Consider the following 22,937-nt stretch of genomic DNA (forward strand, 5'->3'; position numbering starts at 1 on the left):
AGAGAGAGAGAGAGAGAGGGCGAGGGGGACGGAGAGAGAGAGAGAGAGAGAGAGGGCGAGGGGGACGGAGAGAGAGAGAGAGAGAGGGCGAGGGGGACGGAGAGAGAGAGAGAGAGAGAGGGCGAGGGGGACAGAGAGAGAGAGAGAGAGAGAGGGCGAGGGGGACAGAGAGAGAGAGAGAGAGAGAGAGAGAGAGAGAGAGAGGGCGAGGGGGAGGGGGACGGAGAGAGAGAGAGAGAGAGAGAGAGAGAGAGGGCGAGGGGGATGGAGAGAGAGAGAGAGAGAGAGAGAGAGAGAGGGCGAGGGGGACAGAGAGAGAGAGAGAGAGAGGGCGAGGGGGACAGAGAGAGAGAGAGAGGGCGAGGGGGACAGAGAGAGAGAGAGAGAGGGCGAGGGGGACAGAGAGAGAGAGAGAGAGGGCGAGGGGGACAGAGAGAGAGAGGGCGAGGGGGACGGAGAGAGAGAGAGAGAGAGAATGGGCGAGGGGGACGGAGAGAGAGAGAGAGAGAGAATGGGCGAGGGGGACGGACGGACGGAGAGAGAGAGAGAGAGAGAGAGAGGGCGAGGGGGACGGAGAGAGAGAGAGAGAGAGAGGGCGAGGGGGACGGAGAGAGAGAGAGAGAGAGAGAGAGAGAGGGCGAGGGGGACGGAGAGAGAGGGAGAGAGAGGGCGAGGGGGACGGAGAGAGAGGGAGAGGGGGACGGAGAGAGAGGGAGAGAGAGGGCGAGGGGGGACGGAGAGAGAGAGAGGGCGAGGGGGGACGGAGAGAGAGAGAGAGAGAGAGGGCGAGGGGGACGGAGAGAGAGAGAGAGAGAGGGCGAGGGGGACGGAGAGAGAGAGAGAGAGAGAGAGAGAGAGAGAGGGCGAGGGGGACGGAGACGGAGACGGAGAGAGAGAGAGAGAGAGAGGGCCAGGGGGACGGAGAGAGAGAGAGAGAGAGAGAGAGAGACAGGGCGAGGGGGACGGAGAGAGAGAGAGAGAGAGAGAGAGAGAGAGAGTGGGCGAGGGGGACGGAGAGAGAGAGAGAGAGAGAGAGAGAGTGCGAGAGGGCGAGGGGGACGGAGAGAGGGCGAGGGGGACGGAGAGAGAGGGCGAGGGGGACGGAGGGAATAGAGAGGGCGAGGGAGCGAGGACGGGTGAGACAGACAGTGAGAGAAGGGGGGGGGTCAGAGAAAGAGAGAGAGAGAGGGTGGGGGGAGATCGAGAGAGAGGGTGGGGGATACTGGAGTGCTGACTTGGGTTGCATTAGAGTGTTAAAGTGTAAGTTTGGTGACTGAGGAAGTTCGGTGAGGAGGGGGCGAGGAGCTCCTTTCATTTCCTACCTGCCCTCAGAGTGAGGGGAGCCGAGAGTTTCCAAAGAGCACAGCTGACTGGTGAGTAAGTCCTGGTGGGTACTTTTCAAAGTGGATTGAATTGTAAGTCATTGTTTTAGCAAGACTTAGTTGTTTTTTAAAATAATTATAATCTGCTAAATTTTAAATTTAAAGGGTTTAGTTAGGGCAGGAGAGCTTGAAGCCGTGGTTTGCTCCTCTTGCTGCATGTGGGAATCCGGGAACATTTCCAGTCCCCCGGACCAGCATGTGCGCAGGAAGTATGTCCAACTGCAGCTCCTGGAAGCTCGGGGTTCAGAGCTGGAACGGCAGCTGGAAACACTGTGGAGCATCCGCGAGTCTGAGAGCATTGTGGATAGCACGTATAGAGAGGTGGTCACACCGCAGCTGAAGGGACTTGAGGAAGGAAGGGAATGGGTGACCACCAGGCAGTCCAAGAGAATCAGGCAGGTAGTTCAGGAGTCTCCTGGGGTCCCGCTTTCAAATCGGTATTCCATTTTGGAGGCTGATAAGGCTGGTTCCTCCAGGGAGTGCGGACAGAGCCAAGCTTCTGGCACCACAAGCAGCCTGTCTGCACAGGAAGGGGGAAAGAGAGGAAGAGCAATAGTAATAGGGGATCCTATAGTCAGGAGAACAGATAGGCGCTACTGTGGCCGTCAACATGACTCCAGGATGGTGTGTTGCCTCCCTGGTGCCAGGGTCCGGGATGTCACTGAACGGCTGCAGGGCATCCTGAAGGGGGAGGGTGATAAGGCAGAGGTCATGGTACATGTTGGTACCAATGACATAGGTCGAAAGAGGGATGAGGTCTTGCATCAAGAATTCAGGGAGTTAGGTAAGAGACTAAAAAGCAGGACCTCGCGGGTTGTAATCTCTGGATTATTCCTAGTGCCATGTGCTAGCGAGTATAGAAATAGGAGAATAGCACAGATGAATGCGTGGCTTAAGAGTTGGTGCAGGAGGGAGGGTTTTAGATTCCTGGACCACTGGGACCGTTTCTGGGGAAGGTGGGATCTGTGCAAGCGGGACGGTCTACATCTGAACCAGAGGGGGACTAACATCCTTGCTGGCGGGTTTGCTAGTGCTGTTGGGAGGAATTTAAACTAATTTGGCAGGGGGAGGGGATGCAGACTCCTAGCAGAATAGGGACACAGCTTAGCACAGGAAAGCGAACAAGTCAGAGGGAATAGAGCGAAAGTAAGTTTCAAGGGAGTAAGACCAGGATGGAAGGCCTCTACTTTAATGCCAGGAGTATTTCAGGTAAAACGGATGAGTTAAGGGCAATGATTGACACGTGGAATTGTGATATAGTAGCCATCACGGGGACATGGTTGAGGGAGGGGCAGGATTGGCAGCTCAAAATCCCGGGATATAGAATCTTCAGGTGAGACAGAGGAGGGGGTAAAAGAGGAAGGGGCATTGCAATATTAGTTAAGGAGTCAGTTACTGCAGTAAGGAGAGATGATTTCTTGGAGGGGGCATCAAATGAAGCTTTATGGGTAGAGTTTAGGAATAAAAAAGGGACAGCCACTTTGTTAGGTGTTTATTATAGACACCCAGATAGTCAGTGGGAAATTGAGGAGCAAATATGTGTGCAATTTGCAGAGGTGTGTAAAAATAATAGGGTAATTATATTAGGTGATTTCAACTTTCCCAACATTAATTGGGATAGTCATCGTGTTAAGGGCTTAGATGGAGTGGAGTTCTTAAAATGTATACAGGAGAACTTTTTAGCTCAATATGTAGAGGATCCAACAAGGGAGGGTGCAGTGCTGGACCTAATTCTGGGGAATGAAGCTAGACAGGTGGTTGATGTGTTGTTGGTGGAGCATTTTGGTGATAGCGACTACAACATGGTACAATTTAAGCTTGTTATGGAGAAAGAAATAGACAAGTTGCAAAAAAAGATTTTGGATTGGGGGAGAGCGAATTTTAGTAAAATAAGGCAGGATCTGGCCAAGGTTGACTGGAAAGAGTTACTTGTTGGGAAATCTACAGAAGAGCAGTGGGGGGCATTCAAAAAGGAAATGGGGAGGGTACAGGCCCAACATGTTCCCTCTAGGGTAATAGGTAGGAGCAACAAGCCGAGAGAACCATGGATGACCAGAAACATTCAGGGTACGATGAGAAGGAAAAGAGAGGCTCTTAGCAAATACAAGAAGAGCAAATCAATGGAAGCATTAGTGGAGTACAGAAAGTGTAGGATGGAGCTCAAGAAAGCAATTAGGAGAGCAAAGAGGAGATATGAGAAAGCTCTGGCTGGTAAAAGTAGGGAAAATCCCAAGATATTCTATAAGTATATCAATGGGAAGAGGATAACCAGGCAAAGAGTAGGACCCATTAGGGACCAAGGGGGAAATTTGTGGGTGGAGGAGGACATTGGTAGGGTGTTGAACGATTACTTCACATCTGTCTTCACCCAAGAGAAAGAGAATGTAGATATGGAACTTAGAGAAGAGAAATTCTGAGGTTCTTGAGCAAATTGTCATAGGGAGGTTTTGGAAGGCTTAAAAGTGGACAAATCTCCAGGTCCGGATGATTTGTGTCCCATAATGCTGTGGGAGGCGAGGGTGAAGATTGCAGGGGCTCTGACCCTAATTTTTAATTCCTGTCTGGCCACTGGGGAGGTGCCAGTGGACTGGAGAACAGCTAATGTAGTCCCACTATTTAAGAAAGGTTGTAGAGATACGCCAGGGAACTACAGACCGGTGAGTCTCACGTCAGTGGTCGGGAAACTATTGGAGAAAATTCTGAAGGAGAGAATCTATCTCCACTTGGAGAGCAAAATTTGATTAGGAATAGTCAGCATGGCTTTGTCAGAGGGAGGTCATGCCTAACAAATTTAATTGAATTTTTTGAGCATGTGACCAGGTGTGTAGATGAGGGTAGTGCAGTTGATGTAGTTTACATGGATTTCAACAAAACCTTTGACAAGGTCCCACATGGGAGTTTTATCAAGAAAGCAAATGCACATGGGATACAAGGTAACTTGATAAGGTGGATTCAAAATTGGCTTAGCTATAGGAGACAGAGAGTGATGACAGATGGCTGTTTTAGTGACTGGAAGCCAGTGTCCAGTGGCGAACCACAGGGATCTGTGCTGGGTCCCCTATTGTTTGTCATTTATATAAACGACATAGATGACTATGTGGGGGTAGGATCAGTAAGTTCGCGGATGACACAAAGATTGGCCGAGTGGTTAACAGTGAGGTGGAGTGCCTTAGGTTACAGGAAGATATAGAAGGGATGGTCAAATGGGCAGAAAAGTGGCAGATGGAATTTAACGCTGAAAAGTGTGAGGTGATACACTTTAGAAGGAGTAATGTGACACGGAAGTATTCAATGAATGGCCTGACACTGGGAAATTCCGAGGAACAAAGGGACCTTGGTGTGTTTGTCCATAGATCTCTGAACGCAGAAGGACAAGTTAATAGGGTGGTGAAAAAGGCATGTGGGACACTTGCCTTTATCAATCGAGGCATAGATTACAAAAGCAGGGAGGTCATGTTGGAGTTGTACAGAGCTTTGGTAAGGCCACAGCTGGAGTACTGTGTGCAATTCTGGTCGCCACATTATAGGAAGGATGTGATTGCATTGGAGGGGGTGCAGAGGCGATTCACCAGGATGTTGCCTGGGATGGAACATTTAAGCTATGAGAGAGGTTGGATAGGCTTGGGTTGTTTTCGCTGGAGCAGAGAAGACTGAGGGGTGACCTGATAGAGGTGTACAAGATTATGAGGGGCATGGACAGGGTGGATAGGGAGTAGCTGTTCCCCTTAGTTGAAGGGTCAGTTACGAGGGGTCACAAGTTTAAGGTGAGGGGCGGGAGGTTTAAGGGGGATTTGAGGAAGAACTTTTTTACCCAGAGGGTGGTGACGGTCTGGAATGCACTGCCTGGGAGGGTGGTAAAGGCAGGTTGCCTCATATCCTTTAAAAAGTACCTGGATGAGCATTTGGCATGTCATAACATTCAAGGCTATGGGCCAAGTGCTGGCAAATGGGATTAGGTGGACAGGTCAGGTGATTTAATGCATCGGTGCAGACTCGATGGGCCGAACGACCTCTTCTGCACTGTATTATTCTGTGATTCTGACAGAGAAAGAGAGAGAAGGTGGGTGGGGTGGGGGGGGGGTTGGTGGCAGACAGAGAGAGAGAGAGAGGGTGGGAGTGACAGAGAGAGAGGGTGGGGGGGCCTGTCCCTCTCTAGTGCAATCACATCCTTCGTGTAGTGTGGTGACCAGAACTGTACACAGTACTCCAGCTGTGGCCTAACCAGCATTTTATACAGCTCCATCATAACATCCCTGCTGTTATATTCTGTGCCTCAGCAAGTATCCCATATGCCTTCCTAACCACCTTATCTACCTGTGCTGCTGCCTTCTGTGATCTATGGACAAGTACACCAAGATCCCTCTGACCCTCTGTACTTCCTAGGGTTCTACCATCCGTTGTATATTCCCTTGCCTTGTTAGTCTTCCCAAAATGCATCACCTCACACTTCTCAGGATTAAATTCCATCTACCAGTGCTCTGCCCATCTTACCAGCCCATCTATATCATCCTTAAACTAAGGCTTTCCTCCTCACTATTTATGACACCACCAATTTTCCTGTCATCTGCGAACTTACTGATCATCCCTCCAATATTCACGTCTAAATCATTAATTACAAACAGCAAGCGTCCAGCACCGATCCCTGCGGTACACCACTGGTCACAGGCTTCCACTCGCAAAAACAACCCTCGACCATCATCCTCTGCCTCTTGCCACTCAGCCAATTTTGGATCCACTTTGCCAAATTGCTCTGGATCCCATGGGCTCTTACCTTTTTCACCAATCTCCCATGCGAGACCTTATCAAAAGCCTTACTCAAGTCCACGTAGATTACATCAATTGCTTTACCCTCATCTACACATCTAGTCACCACCTCGAAAAATTCAATCAAGTTTGTTCGACACGATCTCCCCTTGACAAAGCCATGCTGGCTATCCCTGATTAATCCCTGCCTCCAAGTGGAGATTTATCCTGTCCCTTAGAATTTTTTCCAATAGTTTGCCAACCACTGATGTTAGACTCACCGGCCTATAATTACCTGATTTATACCTGCTACCGTTTTTGAATAATATTTTCTACTCCAAACTATTCAAAACTGCTTCCTTGTTACTATTATTAAAATATTCTAAATCACTAATAGAATCATTTTGACACTTGAACTTGATACTTGAACATGACATTTGATTACATTAAACATCGAAACACTACCAATCGGGTATACTTTTGGAATTCACTTTGTTATGCATATATTTGAAATAGAATAATTCTACAACAATGGAGAGGTTCCTAAATTTCAGACGTCTGTAAGTGCTTTGAAAATGGCAGTGTTGCAGATTTCCAGTTATACTAATACAGGCATGAGTTAAAAATGTTTTGCATTTTTGCCAGCATGGCAAAATAGCTCCCTTCTGAGCTGTAATGACTGTTTTGGAAAACTTATGCCAAATATTGAAATAACTAGTCACAGAAATGTTTGCATATATCTTTTTAAAGGTAAATTCTCAGTGTACACTTCTGAATGTGTGTTTAACTGTACCAATGTTAAGGATAACATGAATTTATATAATGTTTAATCCAATCTTAATGCGATGTGTTACATTTTGGAACAGTAAGGAGGCCATATACTGCTTGTCTAATGTGAGTTTGAATGGGGTAGAGGAGCAAAGGAATGTAGGAGTGCAGATACCAAAGTCATCTAAATGTAGTGACCAGGGATAATAAGGCCACTTTAAAAAAAAAGGGAAACAAAGCACTGGGGTCATTTTTAGAGGGATAGAATAGAAAAGCAGAGAAGTTATGTCAAACTTATATTGAATCTTGGTTAAGTTACACTTCAAGTACTGTGCACAGTTCTGATCCACATTTTATCAAAAGGATATAGAGGCACTGGAGAAAGTGCAAAACAGATTCAGAAGGATAAGACCAGAACTGTGAAGATATATTTATCAGGAAAGGCTGGGGCTCTTTACTGTGGAAGATGTTTCTAGTTGTGGGGGGGGAAGACCAAAACTGGGGCCATTAATATAAGGCCCCAATAAATCCAATAGGGAATTCAGGAAAAATTTATTTTCCAAAAAGTGGTTAGAATGTAGAACCTGCTACCATAAAGAGTAGTTGAGGCAAATAGCAAAGATGCATTTATGGGGAAGCTAGAGAAGCACATGAGGGAGAAAGGCATAGAAAGATATGCTGATAGGATTAGATGAAGAGGGGTGGGAGGAGGCTCATGTAGAGCATAAACACAGACAATTTGTAGTAGTGGGTCAGGTGTAATTAAATACAACAGCTCAGATTTTGCAGTGGTAATGACAGAAAAACTGTCAATGTTTGCCGTCATTACTGCACTGAAACTAACAGCAACTTCTGTATTTCCTCGTATTCTGCGCACGTGCAGACTCCCGAAGTTGCTGCCAGTGATTCTACACTTCTCCTGTTGAGGCATCTCCGGACTGCAATCAATGGGAAATCTATGAATTGACGAGAACTTCCATATTGTTAGTCTCGCTGTAAAAATCTTGAAAAAGTACACCTTGTTGAATGAGGTGTTACTGAATTTTTAGCAGGGTACTAACATTTTAAACACCTTCACTGGCCTTGGAAAGCTAATTGTATATTTATAAAATGTCATCTTTCTCCATTCTGATAAAAGTTCCACTTGTTTTTAAAACTTTTTTAAAAGTTTATGTTGATACTTTAGCTTCTATCTAAATCTAATCATCATTTATTTTGCTGCCTGAAAATTTAAATTAAAAGTGAAGGGTTAAGTGCTTTTAACTTACTGGTTTGCTGTCTCTGAGAATAATGCAGTGTCATCGGCCAGTTAAAGACCCTGTCCCAATGACACCATATCTCATGAGGTACAAAAATGAATGCTGCAAATATTTTGTGCATTATGGTGCGATCAGCACTGTGAAGCTCACAACTTAAAAGCCAGTAGTCTGCCTTTTTAAATATGCTCTATGCCAGTAAGTGAAGCAAGCGTTACGTGTAACATCAGCAAGTCATTGTACTGGTTGACATTGCATCCCTGCTTGGCTCACAAGCATAGGACTGCACCTAAAAGAGGCAACTCTATTGCTCTTACCACCCGAGGTCACAGCAGAAGTTGTCAATGAGATCTTCTGAGTGTGTATTTTGTAGAACTACTGGCAATGCCCACATTGTTATCTCCATAACGTCACCTGCTTCTGCCCCTACCTCAGCCTATGTGCTGCTGAAACCTTGATCCTGTTTTTGTCACCTCAGGACTCAACTATTCTATTGTGCTTTGGGTTGACCTACCAGCCCCCACCCTCTAAACATCAGCTCCCTAAAATTCTCTACTTCTCCGCCACCTCCTCCTCTTTGTTTCAACATGCATTCTTTTCTCTTAACCCTCAGCATAGCATCTTAGCATCATTAATGTAGAAAACATCCTATTTAAATTTGGGTTGTTTTTACTGTTGATGCTGATGCAGCAATAATAGTAATAGTAAGCTGTATCAAAGGGACTGCAGGTGTAAAATCCAGAAAATGGGTGCAATAAAAGTGGTGGAGGGTGAGAGATGGGAAGCATTGATTCAAAAACCTGTGATATTCAGGAAATTAATTTGGATTTATTTATTCTACTCCATAGATAATTCCAAGGATATACCAAGAAGTGAACAGGAAATTAATGGAAACATTCAAGAGTATAAAGACTTTGGAGAAAAATCTGTCTACTCATTTCGAAGAGAACCCAGCTACTTTGAAATTCCAACAAAAGAATTTCAACAGCCGTCCAAGTCTCCAGATTGCGAGGTTCATGAAATTCCAACAAAGGATACAGATACAATACCGTCCCCTCGAGTTCAGAGTCATGCTTCTTTTACTATTGAATTTGATGACTGTACCCCAGGCAAAATGAAAATAAAGGATCATGTCACCAAATTTCCCTTGAGACAGAGAAAGGCTCTACAGGTAGAAAAAGTACCTGTACAAGGGGATGTACTGTCAGCGGAGAATAAAGTAGTTGACTGGCTGGTTCAGAATGATCCGAGTCTAATGTTGAAAAGGCAGGTCCAAAGGGATGTATACAGCACCAAGAGTGATCACCAGGTTCACATCAAGACTCTTAAAGGTATTGTATGTCTTTTCTTATGTTGGAGCCTCACACAAGATTAAAATTCAATGTACCTTGCTATCAAATACCAATAGGATTTTTGTTTTTAGGAAGACTCTTAACTTTTGGCAAAAATGTGTTACCATAATGAACACCCACTCTAAATGCACATGTTCTCCCAGTTGTCCACTGTAACTTTGGCAGAGAATTGACAGAATCCCTAGAGACATTGTGCAAATAGCTGTTTACACTGTCCAAATTTTTTGCCAAGGTTATGGCGAATGATCGGGAGAACCCCTGTGGAAACTCAATCCCCGTGTATTTTTAAGAGGCAGTTTATCAAATTATATGGAAATCTGTTTAACATCTTTGTAATTTTTTAATATTACCTCGTAGTGTTGAATTTGTTTGCCAAAACTTAGTTTGCCAGGTATGCTTAGCTGTTATTGCTAAATTACGCATTCTTGTAGAAAGTGGCTGAACAAGGAAATAGCACCATAATTGATGATGATCAGCAGCAGAGAAGGTGCCAAGTTTGTCACTCTACAAAAAGAAAAATAGGTAAACTGTACAGCTACAGTCGAGCCAAATAAATGTTGATAACCCCCTTGTACCACAGTAAGTAAAGGTGATTCTGAAACGAGGAATTAAGAGGGCTAAAAGGGGTCATGAAATATCTTTAGCAAACAGGGTTAAAGAAAATCCCAAAGCCTTTTATTCATATATAAGGAGCAAGAGGGTAACTAGAGAAAGGATTGGCCCACTAAAGGACAAAGGAGGAATGTTATGCTTGGAGTCAGAGAAAATGGGTGAGATTCTAAACGAGTACTTTGCATCGGTATTCACCGAGGAGAGGGACATGACGGATGTTGAGGTTAGGAACAGATGTTTGATTACACTAGGTCAAGTCGGCATAAGGAGGGAGGAAGTGTTGGGTATTCTAAAGGGCATTAAGGTGGACAAGTTCCCAGGTCCGGATGGGATCTATCCCAGGTTACTGAGGGAAGCGAGAGAGGAAATAGCTGGGGCCTTAACAGATATCTTTGCAGCATCCTTAAACACGGGTGAGGTCCCGGAGGACTGGAGAATTGCTAATGTTGTCCCCTTGTTTAAGAAGGGTAGCAGGGATAATCCAGGTAATTATAGACCGGTGAGCCTGACGTCAGTGGTAGGGAAGCTGCTGGAGAAGATACTGAGGGATAGGATCTATTCCCATTTGGAAGAAAATGGACTTATCAGTGATAGGCAACATGGTTTTGTGCAGGGAAGGTCATGTCTTACCAACTTAATAGAATTCTTTGAGGAAGCGACAAAGTTGATTGATGAGGGAAGGGCTGTCGATGTCATATACATGGACTTCAGTAAGGCGTTTGATAAGGTTCCCCATGGCAGGCTGATGGAGAAAGTGAAGGCGCATGGGGTCCAAGGTGTACTAGCTGGATGGATAAAGAACTGGCTGGGCAACAGGAGACAGAGAGTAGCAGTAGAAGGGAGTTTCTCAAAATGGAGACGTGTGACCAGTGGTGTTCCACAGGGATCCGTGCTGGGACCACTGTTGTTTGTGATATACATTAATGATTTGGAGGAAAGTATAGGTGGACTGATTAGCAAGTTTGCAGACGGCACTAAGATTGGTGGAGTAGCAGATAGTGAAGAGGACTGTCAGAGAATACAGCAGAATATGGATAGATTGGAGAGTTGGGCAGAGAAATGGCAGATGGAGTTCAATCAGGGCAAATGCGAGGTGATGCATTTTGGAAGATCCAATTCAAGAGTGAACTATACAGTAAATGGAAAAGTCCTGGGGAAAATTGATGTCCAGAGAGATTTGGGTGTTCAGGTCCACTGTTCCCTGAAGGTGGCAACGCAGGTAAATAGAGTGGTCAAGAAGGCATACGGCATGCTTTCCTTCATCGGACGGGGTATTGAGTACAAGAGTTGGCAGGTCATGTTACAGTTGTATAGGACTTTGGTTCAGCCACATTTGGAATACTGCGTGCAGTTCTGGTCGCCACATTACCAAAAGGATGTGGATGCTTTGGAGAGGGTGCAGAGGAGGTTCACCAGGATGTTGCCTGGTATGGAGGGCGCTAGCTATGAAGAGAGGTTGAGTAGATTAGGATTATTTTCATTAGAAAGACGGAGGTTGAGGGGGGACCTGATTGAGGTGTACAAAATCATGAGAGGTATAGACAGGGTGGATAGCAAGAGGCTTTTTCCCAGAGTGGGGGATTCAATTACTAGAGGACACGAGTTCAAAGTGAAAGGGGAAAAGTTTAGGGGGGATATGCGTGGAAAGCTCTTTACGCAGAGGGTGGTGGGTGCCTGGAACGCGTTGCCAGCGGAGGTGGTAGATGCGGGCACGATGGCGTCTTTTAAGATGTATCTAGACAGATACATGAATGGGCAGGAAGAAAAGAGATACAGAACCTTAGAAAATAGGCGACATGTTTAGATAGAGGATCTGGATCGGCGCAGGCCTGGAGGGCCGAAGGGCTTGTTACTGTGCTGTAGTTATCTTTGTTCTTTGTTCTTAGTGACCAATTGGGATAGGGATTCAATACTCCATGCTGTCTCTACAATTGATAGTCCTTCTTGCTCAATAATTAATCTAAATACCCAAAAATTACAACAGAAACCTGACATCAAATACGAGAAGCATAGCAAGTAGCATTATTATTTGTTAGCTTGCTTTATTGAGTCCTCAGAAACCTTTCCTATCTTCACTATTATGATGAAAGTTCACAGACTTGCAACGTTAATTCCATTTCTCTCTCCACAGATGCTGCCAGAGCAGCTGAGTGTTTCCAGCATTTTCTGTTCTTATCTCAGATTTCCAGCATTCACCGTATTTTGCTTTTGTTTTCCTACCTTCACTCCTCATTTGTATTTTTTGGGAGTATATCTAACTACTCTCGGTGAATTACACATTCCCACCGAATGTGGCTCTGTAGGACAAATGCCCTGGAGTGATCAGGTTCAGCTATTTCAAACCTCAGTTTTTTATTTTATGTAAGTTAGGTTCTGTTTCAGCCAATTAGGTCAGATGATACCAAGTTCCTGAGTTGAAAAACCACCACTGCCCATCTTTGTCGATTGCCACTTAGTCATTGACCACTCTTGCCTAGTGTGATATAATTTTGTTTTCCCAAAAATATACTTTATTCATAAAAATCTGTTTTTAAAAAAAAAAATTGCATTATAAAACAGTTCAAAACACAACCAAGTTGACATTCCAAATGCAAAGGAAATCAGTTTTCTTCGATACAGGAGTGAGTTGCTTCACAACCCTTCCATTCCGTTTTACATGCCATGTACATTTTACAGCAAACCCATATCTGGTGTATACAGCCCGAGGGGTTTCCCATGGATCCAGCCCCTCAGTTCACTTTGGTGGGAGGACCTTACACAGTGGTCTTTCCCCATTGAGCCTCTTGGCTGCCCCAAGCTTTAGTACGTCCCTCAGCACGTAGTTCTGGACCTTGGAATGTGCCAGTCTGCAACACTGGGTCCTGGACAACTCTTTGCGCTGGAAGACCAGCAAGTTTCGGGCAGGCCAAAGAGCGTCTTTCACCGAATGGATGGTCCTCTAGCAGCAGTTGATGTTTATCTCTGTGTGCGTCCCTGGGAACAGCCCGTAGAGCACAGACTCCTGTGTTAGAGCTGCTTGGGTTGAAGCTTGACAAAAATCACTGCATCTCTTTCCACACCTGCTTTGCAAAGATACATTCCAGAAGGAGATGGGCAACTGTCTCTTCCCCACCACAGCCACCTCGAGGGCAGTGTGTGGAGGGGGTGAAACTCCGGGCATGCAGGAAGGATTGATGTAAGGGCAGAAGTGTTATTTGGATTTAGCTGCTGGTGTGCAGTTAATCAGAGCCAGCTCTGGCTCCTAATTAAATTGGTCTCCTTTTAAACTGCTGCTACCAAAGGGCGTGGAATTTCTGTTCTGCTTGACACTGTACTTGTTTTGCCCAGATGAAATTATACCCATGTTATCACGCAAACTCATTAGCATAAGCCCAAACATAAAAACTAACAGCAATCAACACAAGCAGCGTTTTCAATCATTATTAATTAGTGACTAGAACAGGGCATTCTTCAGAAACACAGAGGAGGTATTGCCAGGCAATGAACTATATTTAACAAACTGATTTACTTTTTAATTGGCTTCAATTGACTGCTGGTCATTGCTGTCTTCACTTAAGTACTTACTGCAGCAGAGCAGGTTGCACCAGTGTGGCTTCAATTGACTGCTGGTCTTGTGTACCAAGAAAAATAAAGACTTGCATTTATATCGTGCCTTTTATGACTACTGGACGTCTCAAAGTGCTATACAGCCAATGAAGTACTTTTTGAAGTGTAGTTCTTGTTGTAATGCAAGAAGCACAGCAGCCAGTATGCACACAGCAAACTCCCACAAACAGCAATATGATTATGACCAGATAATCTGTTTGTCTGATGTTGATTGAGGGATAAATATTGGCCAAGACACCGGGGATAACTCCCCTGCTGCTCTTCGAGACAGTGCCTTGGGATCTTTTAATCCACCTGAGCAAGTAGATGGGGCCTCGGTTTAATGTTTCATCCAAAAAAACAGCACTTCTGCCAGTGTAGCACTCCCACAGTACTGCACTGGAGTGTCAGCCTTAATTTTTGTGCTCAAGCCCTGGAGTGGGACTTGAAGCCTGGAACCTTGTGGCAGATCAATTGACGAGATTGTTTGATCAGATCTAAATAATTTAAACTGCATTTAAAATAAAAATGATGGATTCATGATATTAAGGTGCTGGTGTGCCTGAGATTCTGGGCACAAAATCATGATCCCTGCTGAGTGGGGGCAATTGGCAAAAACTCACTGCTGTCACCTGGGGACCTGACCAGTTTTATGGGCCGAGACAGCTTGTGGTGAAGGGAATTTTAAAACCGCGCCAAAGATCACGGAAACTCCAGAAAAAAGTGCTTATGGGCGCAATTCACATGTTAAAGTTCAGTGATCTTTTGTGCTATTTAATTTTATTCTTTACAGATTCTGCTGTTATCTGGGCAGAAATCATGTAGAAACTCTATGCCTTGATGTATAGGGTATGGGAAGGAGAATAATTGAAGGAAAAGGCACCATTCACTAAAGTTGTAACAGTATTCTTTCTAAGATTAATTTTTCCTTAAGATACCAGTTTTCCCAAACTTTTCCTCTTTAGGCTTTCATCTATATTGTGGTAAATGTATAGATAGAATTGTCCTGTTTTTGCAGTCCATGTTTGCAGACCTTATTTTTGTAGTTATGGTTTACTTTATTCAAGATTATTTTATTAAATATCATAACTTTTAAAGTTATGCATTATGAACTGATGACCTATTTGTTTGAATGGCAAAACATATTTTAATTATTAAAATAGCTCCTCATATTAATTAACTGGATACTTTAATTGTTTTACTTTACCGTTTCTAGGTTGTCGACATGAAGATGGTACACAAAGTGATTCAGAGGATCAAGTTGCATCTAAGCAGGAAAAAGCAAATTCTTCTCCAGTCTCTCACCCAGGGCAAATCCAGGTTTACAGTAATGAAACCCCCAAACTACGTCAGCTCCCACATGACCCACAAGATATGCCCGTGGGTCAACAAGCTTTTGTTATTGAATTCTTTGATGATGATAATCCTCGCAAACGTAGAGCACATTCTTTCACTCAAAATGCAAATACCATGCAGACTGATTCTTACGTTGCTCTTAGAGCTAAACTAGAAAAGCGCAAAGGTACCTCAACATGTGAAAAAGGTACAGTACAGCAGGCCCAATCTTTGGTGCCAGTGAACAAAGCCACTACTAGTACATCACCTCCACAAAGGTCAAATTCACTGAAGAGAGAAAAGACTGAAGAGCGATTAAGCACCTCTGCTACTTCAAGCTCCAAAGGTTTACTTCGGAGTTTTGGGAGTGTGGGACGAAAGAGTAAGCTCAGCCAGGAGTTTGCTGCTGAACTGTTGAAAGAAACTACAAAAATTATCACTGATGTGGAAAAATCTCCAGGCACTGTCCCTGTGACAATTGCACATGTGACTGTGGCACCCACTGTACCGGAGACACCACTACCACTAGTATCACCTCCAACAACGACAACAAAACCAACTTCCAAACAGGGTGATCCAGCAAAACCAACCTCCAAACAGGGTGATCAAGACAGTCTGAGTGATACAGGTACATACACCATTGAAACGGATACACAGGACAAAGAAGTTGAAGAAGCTCGTAAAATGATAGACCAGGTAAGAAATGTAAATGGATTTAAATGCTTAAAGGAAATATATGATCTACTGAAGTGTTCCATGATCCTAAATATGGTGAAACAGGTTATTGTATCCTTCCACCGATGCAACTTAATTATTCCTAGTTATCCTGCTTTGTGCTTTGGAATTGAGGGTGAATAGCATTTGGATATGGGCATTTATAATGAGCTCCATCTTCAGTGGCTTTATGATCTACTCCAATGATATGACCAATGAGAAATACTGCCCATGATCCACTTTTTTGAGCTCACTGAGCAATCTCATTAAAAGCCATTTATGCTGTACATCATACCCACTTAGGAAGTGGATTTATACTGTCACAAACTCATGGGACTGGTCAGCACTTGCTGGTAACTTTAATTTATTTTTTGCTTGTTTTCTGGATGTGGACAATAGTGGAAATACCACAATTACCATTTATCTCCAATTCCTGGTGCGCTGCATTCATGAGCTGTTGCGGTCCTTGTGGTAGTGGCACTCCCACAATGGTGTTAAGTAGGGAAAGCAAAATTTCCTCTGAGCAGTATTGAAGAAAAGATCATACTTGATGTTTCTGTTTTGCACTTTTTGATGGTAGAGTTCACAGAGCTGGGAAATGCTTTTGAAGAAACCTTAGTGAGCTGTCTGGAACAAAGCGATAACTAGGTAATGAGCTGAGTGGTTCTGGCAGACTGAAGCTGACCATCAGTGAACAGCCCATTCGTGAATAGTTAGTAAGAGCAAAATACTGCGGAATATTGAACTCTAAAATGAGAACAGAAAGTGCCGGAAATACTCAGCAGGTCTGGCAGCATCTGTGGAGAGAGAAACAGAGTTAATGTTTCCGATCTGTGACCCTTCATCGGAACATCAGTGAATAGCTGGTGCTTGATATCACTTTCTTTGATTTGGGATAGATTCAAGCCAAGATGAATTGAGGTGAAAGCATACATTTTTAATTTCTCTGCTTTTCCATTTGGAGTCTCCCTGTATGGTATATCCTCCAGAGAAGAGAAGCGAAATAACTTTCCAAGCCCGTCTCCAATGCTGTTCTGTAATCGGTTGCTACCCTTCCCTGCTTCCTTCCCCAAGGAGGAGTCAATGAGCATTGTCCCAAGGACAGGCATCGCTATGATCACAAAGTTGAATTTCAAAAATTGCGTGCTTCAACTCACATCCTTTTGTTCCATGGCACAACAGTTTCTAGGTTCAGCATACTGTCATTCTGTTGTCTGAATCATGTCGTTTTTAGCAATACAATGTTATTACCAATTTAGAAGAACTTTTAGTTCTGCTGACTACTGCATGGGGCAGAAAAGGCTCAAAGGATTCTGAAAGTTCTGTATTTGTTGATCATTGCTTGTACAGCTGTGTATGTACAGTACAGTGAACTTAATTAACCTGCCCCTCTACCATGGCTGCCTGTTGTTTGTTCATTACTAATACACAGCTTCCTTCACTGGCTGTTTATTTCAGTTTTCTAAAATTGATAATTGCAGAGTATGTGAAATAATTAAAACTAATTCCTATACACGTTGTGACTCTTTGTCTGGGTAGTCAATTAAAATGGAATCACCCAGTGAACACAAATGGCATCAATTAATTACAGCACTAGATACCATCAAAGACAGAACAGCAGTGGTAAAGTGTCACTTCATACAGCAAAGCCAAACAGTGCCTGCCTGCCTGTACCTTTTGTATACTGAGAAATTGAATTTGTTCTTGTTTTCAGTGTGGAGCACACACCCAACTTTTAATTTTGACTTCCTAACACCCCTCCCCAAAAAGCTGTACAGAAAAGAAAAATAATCTGATGAGTTTGCTGTGAGATCATTTCTCAAGCACTATGAGCAGAGTGGCGATGCATATCTAAGAGGGAATGAGGAAAGTTAACAAGATTTCTATCTTTGGTCACATTTCACTGCCAAGTACCAATAAAATGGCCATTTTTGGAGAATATTATGAAGTATTTTGTCTCTTCATTCACACACCTTTGTGTAGGACTCCAGTGTGCTTTATCCTGAAGGGAACAAGCAGAAAACGTTACTTTAAAAGCAGTTGCAACACATTATCAAGTCAGTAGTTCTGCATTTGGTTTACAAAGATGTAGCAAACCTTGGGGCTACGATAACTGTTAAGCTAAATTTGAGAACATATTCTTCTGCAGATTGAATTTTTTGAAGACAGAAAGTTAGACTATGTAATGCCAGCTCTTCTGTCTGTAGAGAGGTGGTGGTTGCATGCCTGAGGATTTATTGGTAGATTGTCATTGGGCAGAATTATTTGAGCATAGTAAACACAGCAAGTTGTTGAAAAATGTAATGAAAGTTTTAGCCATAGAACTCGTCGAGTGTGTTGAGACTATGACGCATTTTAAATTTAGAGGCATGACCTAGATGAGGGGAGCGATGGCATGGTAGCTAAATTTGCAGATGACATAAAGATAGGTAGGAAAATATGTTGTGAAGAGGACCTAAGGAGGGTGCAGACCAATATAGATAGGTTGAGTAAGTGGGCAAAAATCTGACAGATCGAGTATAATATGGGAAAATGTGAAGTTGTTCACTTTGGCAGGAAGAATAAAAAAAACCAGAGTATTACTTAAATGGAGAACGACTGCGAAGTGCAGAGGGATCTAGGTCTTCTAGTACGTGAGTCACAAAAAGTTAGTATGCAGGTACAGCAAGTAATCACGCAGGCTAATGGAATGCTATCCTTTATTACGAGAGGAATTGAAAATAAAAGTAAGGATGTTATGCGTCAGTTATACAGGGCATTGGTGAGACCACATCTTGAATACTGTGTGCAGTTTTGGTCTCCTTATTTAAGGAAGACTAAGTATTTTGGAGGTGGTTCAGAGGAGGTTTACTAGATTGATACCTGGAATGAGTGGGTTGTCTTATGAGGAAAGGTTGCACAGACTGGGCTTGTTTTCACTGGAGTTTAGAAGAGTGAGAGGAGACTTGATTGAAGTATATAAGATCCGAAACGGTTTTGACAAGGTGGATGTGGAAAGGATGTTTCCTCTTGTAGGTAAGTCCAGAACTAGGGGGCACTGTTTTAAAATTAGGGGTCGTCCTGTTAGGACAGAGACGAGGAGAAATGTTTTCTCTGAGAGTTGTGTGACTTTGGAACTCTCTGCCTCAGGAGGTGGTGGAGGCGGGGTCACTGTTTTTAAGGTGGAGGTAGATAGATTCTTGTTGGGCAAGGGAATCAAAGGCTATCGGGGATAGATGGGCGTGTGGAATTCGAAACACAAACCGATCAGCCATGATCTTATTGAATGGCGGAGCAGGCTAGAGGGGCTGAATGGCCTACTTCTGCTCCTAATTCGTATGTTCGTAGTTACGTATGTGACTTGATTCTGAAATAACTGGTTCGTGAGAATGGATCAATATTTTATCATCTTTTCAATCCCAAACAGTTCCTCTGACCAGTAGCTTGAATATGAATTTCAATTTAAACTTTAAAGTTAACCTTAGAAAAAAAAAAGATGTGGAAGTTCAGAATGGGTGCTATGCAAATTTATGACATTTATTTTATTCCTAAAGGTGAACATTCTACATCTCTCAATGGTTGATTTATCTATGTGCCTACTATGTTAGCATTTTGCTTGCTTGAAACAGTAAGTAGCTTACTAATTCATTTTTGTTTTTATTTCTAACCAGGTGTTTGGTGTTTTTGAATCACCGGACTTTTCTCGGATCAACTCTGAAATTTATAGACCTGTAATATGTGCTGAAAGTTCACCTACACTAAGGGATGAACATAATGTGTGTAACCAGACCACTAGCACTGTTTATCAGCAAACCCCTTCATTACAGGTGTATCATACTACAGCCATTAGTGGCTCAGATACAGTGGCACAGGTAATTGATACATGACTAATACTTAGTTTTTAGATATCTAGCCATTACACTAGTGGAAGTTACTTTGTAACAATTGGACAGGGAGACAAAGATTTCAGAGTCCAGTGCATCTATCCATCTATAATATAGTAAACATTTTATGTACAACATACATTTGCCATGTTTACAGGAAAGCCACATAATGCTGTTACCATTATGACTAGGTGTTATTCCTCGGTATTGATATCTCTGGGCAACATTTGTTCCTCAATCACTACCATCAAAACAGATTAACGTCATTTATCACATTTACTGTTTGAGATCTTTTGTGCAAATTGAATGTCTTTGCTTACCAAACAACAACAGCAACTTACATTTATGTAGATCTTTAATGTAGTAAAACATCCCAATGCACGTCACAGAAGTACAATTAAAATGAAAATTGATTCAAAGGATGAAATATTAGGATGAATAAAAGCTTAGTCAAAGAGGTGGATTTTCAGGAAGGGCTTCTAGGAGGAAGGGCAGAGAGGTTTGGGGAGGGAATTTCTGGGGGGCGGGGGTGGGTCCAGAGAGCCTCCAGTAGTGGGATGAAGCCAAAGGGGGATTATGAAAGACTTCGGAATTGGAGGCACGGAGTGTTCTGGGGGGAAAGGTAGCTAATGTAGGTCAACAAAGAGGGATGATGGGTGAGCAGGAGTTGATGCGGGTTAGGACATGGACAGAAGAATTAAGTATGATTTGTAGTTTATGAAATAGATCAGGGTTGTCAAACCTTTTCACGTGGGGTCGGTGGGGGGGGGGGGCACATTACAATTTTTGTCTTACACGGGGCTGATGAGACAATTTCAGAAAGATAAAGATATTAAAAATTTATCTTGCTATTAATCAAAACAATAACCAATGTGCCTTTTTGTGAAGAAGCTTTAAATGAGAAGACTTATTTAGTGAGATACTGAGCTGTTTTTTGCCTGCACAAGTAGTCAATGTTTTGTCTGCACATTTGGAGCGATGCAGAGTATTCCACATAGATGTCCATCTGTCAGCAGTGATCTTGATCACTCTCTCTGTCTGTACCCGCCACCCCCCTCTTTATCCACCCTCGATCTCTCTGCTCTCTGCTCTCTCGCTCTCGCTCTCGCTCTCTTTTTCTTTCTCTTTCTCTTTCTCTCTCTTTCTCTCTCTTTCCCCCCGCCCACCCCCCCCCCCCCCCCCCCCCGTCCCCTTGTCCTCGGCACCCTGCCGCTGCCTTTCTCTTCTAGCTGCCACCCCCGTCTCTCTTCTCCCACTCTTTGCTCCCTGTCTCCTGCTCCCACTCCCTGTCTCCCACTCTCTGCCCCCCTTTCTCTCTCTCTTTTGCTGCCCTGCCCCTCCCCCACCCCCCTCGCTCTCTATTTCTGACAGTTGCAGGGAGTGGGAGTGCTCAGCACAGCAGCTCCCTGGTTAATCAATTTTTAAAAACATCTTGCTGTCACTTTCACGACTGACACGTCTGACATCTGACGTCTGAAGTTTCCTAACTTTGGACAGATTCGGGCTTTTTCCGGCGGCCTTTTTGTATTAAAAAAAAAAAGTCAGAACCTGCCGGAAAACCCCAAGTCTGTCTGCAGTTCCGAAACCGCTGTTCCTGATGTCAGTACCTGCCGGCTGTGAAACTGATAGCAGCATGATTTTTTAAAAGCCGGTCTGAAAGAAGAAGACATTGGAAAATTTCTCATCTCTGAAATACATCTGCGGGCCGTATGGAAACCTTTGGCGGGCTGGATGCTTGCCCAGGTGTGTTCAACAACCCTGAAGTAGGTGAAGGGAGCACAGCCAAGAGAGCATTGGCATAGTCATGTCTGGAGGAGAAAAATAAAGATGAAGGCTTCAGCAAGAGATGGATTGTGGTAAAGCTGCAGGCAGTGATGTTAGAGATATGGAAATAGGTGATCTTTGTGATGGAGAAGCTATGGAACTTCTGCAACTCTGAGACACTGAGATTGTGAACAGTCTGGGTCACAACAGTGAATATACTTCTAATGTCATTAAGTTGCTGTAAAACCAAATAATTTCCTTTCCATCTCTCTTTCCTTCTATCTCTTTCTCCTTTCCCCCCCCCTCCTTTCTTGCTTTCTCCCCTTTTGCAAGCCTGCTCTCCTTTTTCTTATCCTCTGGTGAAGTTTAAGTTCCTACATACGTAAATTGCACTCATCTTTTAGTCATCCCAGCTTCTGAAATATTTTTTACATCTACAAGGTATCTGGTACGAAGTTTGATGGTCACCCCACCTCATGTTTTTCTTTCCCTCATGTAATGGCATTTAGTCCTTGTTGCAACCCTCCCTTTCCTCAACAAGTGCTCACTACTTGAAGATGTGGCCTCACCACCCTCCTACTACATCTTGCTACCTCCAAAGCACTGAATACGAATTCTTGATACCCCTTGTTTAAGAATCCAACCTCCCCAGTCCCGTTAGCACCTACTCATTGACTCCCATCTGCCTGGAATGTTTGCCTTTTCTGTGCTCGTGCTTAATGCCTCTTGTTTGTGCCAATTCTGTGGAACTCCACCAAAACCCTCTGCTGTTCAGTAACGTGGAAAAGTGTAGCTCATGTAGATTTCTTGAATTTGTGCCAGTTCTGAAAAGTCTGTAAAGTTATGTCTAGAATTTCAGGTACAATTGGATCCAAAGGCATATTTCTGCAGTTTTATGGTGAATTTTGTCTTTATATATGCAATTTTAAAAAAACATTCTCTTTAGCTACAATGTATTTTCTGTATTTTTGAATGTGTCTTTGACATCTGAATCATTTGTATTATAAATTGCAAGGTTCCACAATTTTATTTTATTAAACATATTGTGCATAATGTGCTGAAATGGTTTGCTTCAAATTTTAATTTTCATGCATGCAGGGACTGTAGGCAGGAATATGGCATACATTTTGTACTCTGCTTGAGTCCCGATCGTTAATGCTGATTTCTACTTGTTTTGCACTTTTTTTATGTTCTGGCATGTGCTACATATCAGGAAATTTCTCAAATCTTGACAACAGGACGATTGCCATAAATTTCAGTAATACTTGCTGGTTACTCCATTTCAGGCAATTCTGGGCTCAGTATGGATGAGAATTTGATGTAATTTCAAATGCCTTTTTGTTATACAAAGTTTTTTAAATCAATATATTCAGTATATGTATCCTCTTCTCTTGGTACAAACATCCAGATGCGTCCAGTAGGTCCTGTATCCCATGGAACACAAAAATGGGTCTCCAGATGGGCAAGTCTTGCTGATGGCTATAATGGTGCTGGGCCAGTTAGTGGATTGCATGACCTTCATCAAGGGAGTGAGTATTAAATGGTTTCTTAGATAAATTTGTA

General features: G+C 43.4%; 1 protein-coding gene across 4 annotated transcripts in view; it reads left to right on the plus strand.

The window, feature by feature from the left end:
- The window catches only part of LOC137373752 (centrosomal protein of 170 kDa protein B-like), a 127,897-nt gene that overhangs the window by 52,848 nt on the left and 52,112 nt on the right, over nt 1–22,937 (plus strand). For all 4 annotated transcript variants that reach the window (XM_068039054.1, XM_068039056.1, XM_068039053.1 and 1 more), the window contains exons 8-11: nt 8,998–9,480; nt 14,915–15,729; nt 19,398–19,598; nt 22,783–22,903. In XM_068039054.1, coding sequence (XP_067895155.1) covers nt 8,998–9,480; nt 14,915–15,729; nt 19,398–19,598; nt 22,783–22,903 — 1,620 coding nt within the window. The remainder of the gene's footprint in view (nt 1–8,997; nt 9,481–14,914; nt 15,730–19,397; nt 19,599–22,782; nt 22,904–22,937) is intronic.

Source organism: Heterodontus francisci, chromosome 9, assembly GCF_036365525.1.
Source record: "Heterodontus francisci isolate sHetFra1 chromosome 9, sHetFra1.hap1, whole genome shotgun sequence".
Taxonomy (NCBI): domain Eukaryota; kingdom Metazoa; phylum Chordata; class Chondrichthyes; order Heterodontiformes; family Heterodontidae; genus Heterodontus; species Heterodontus francisci.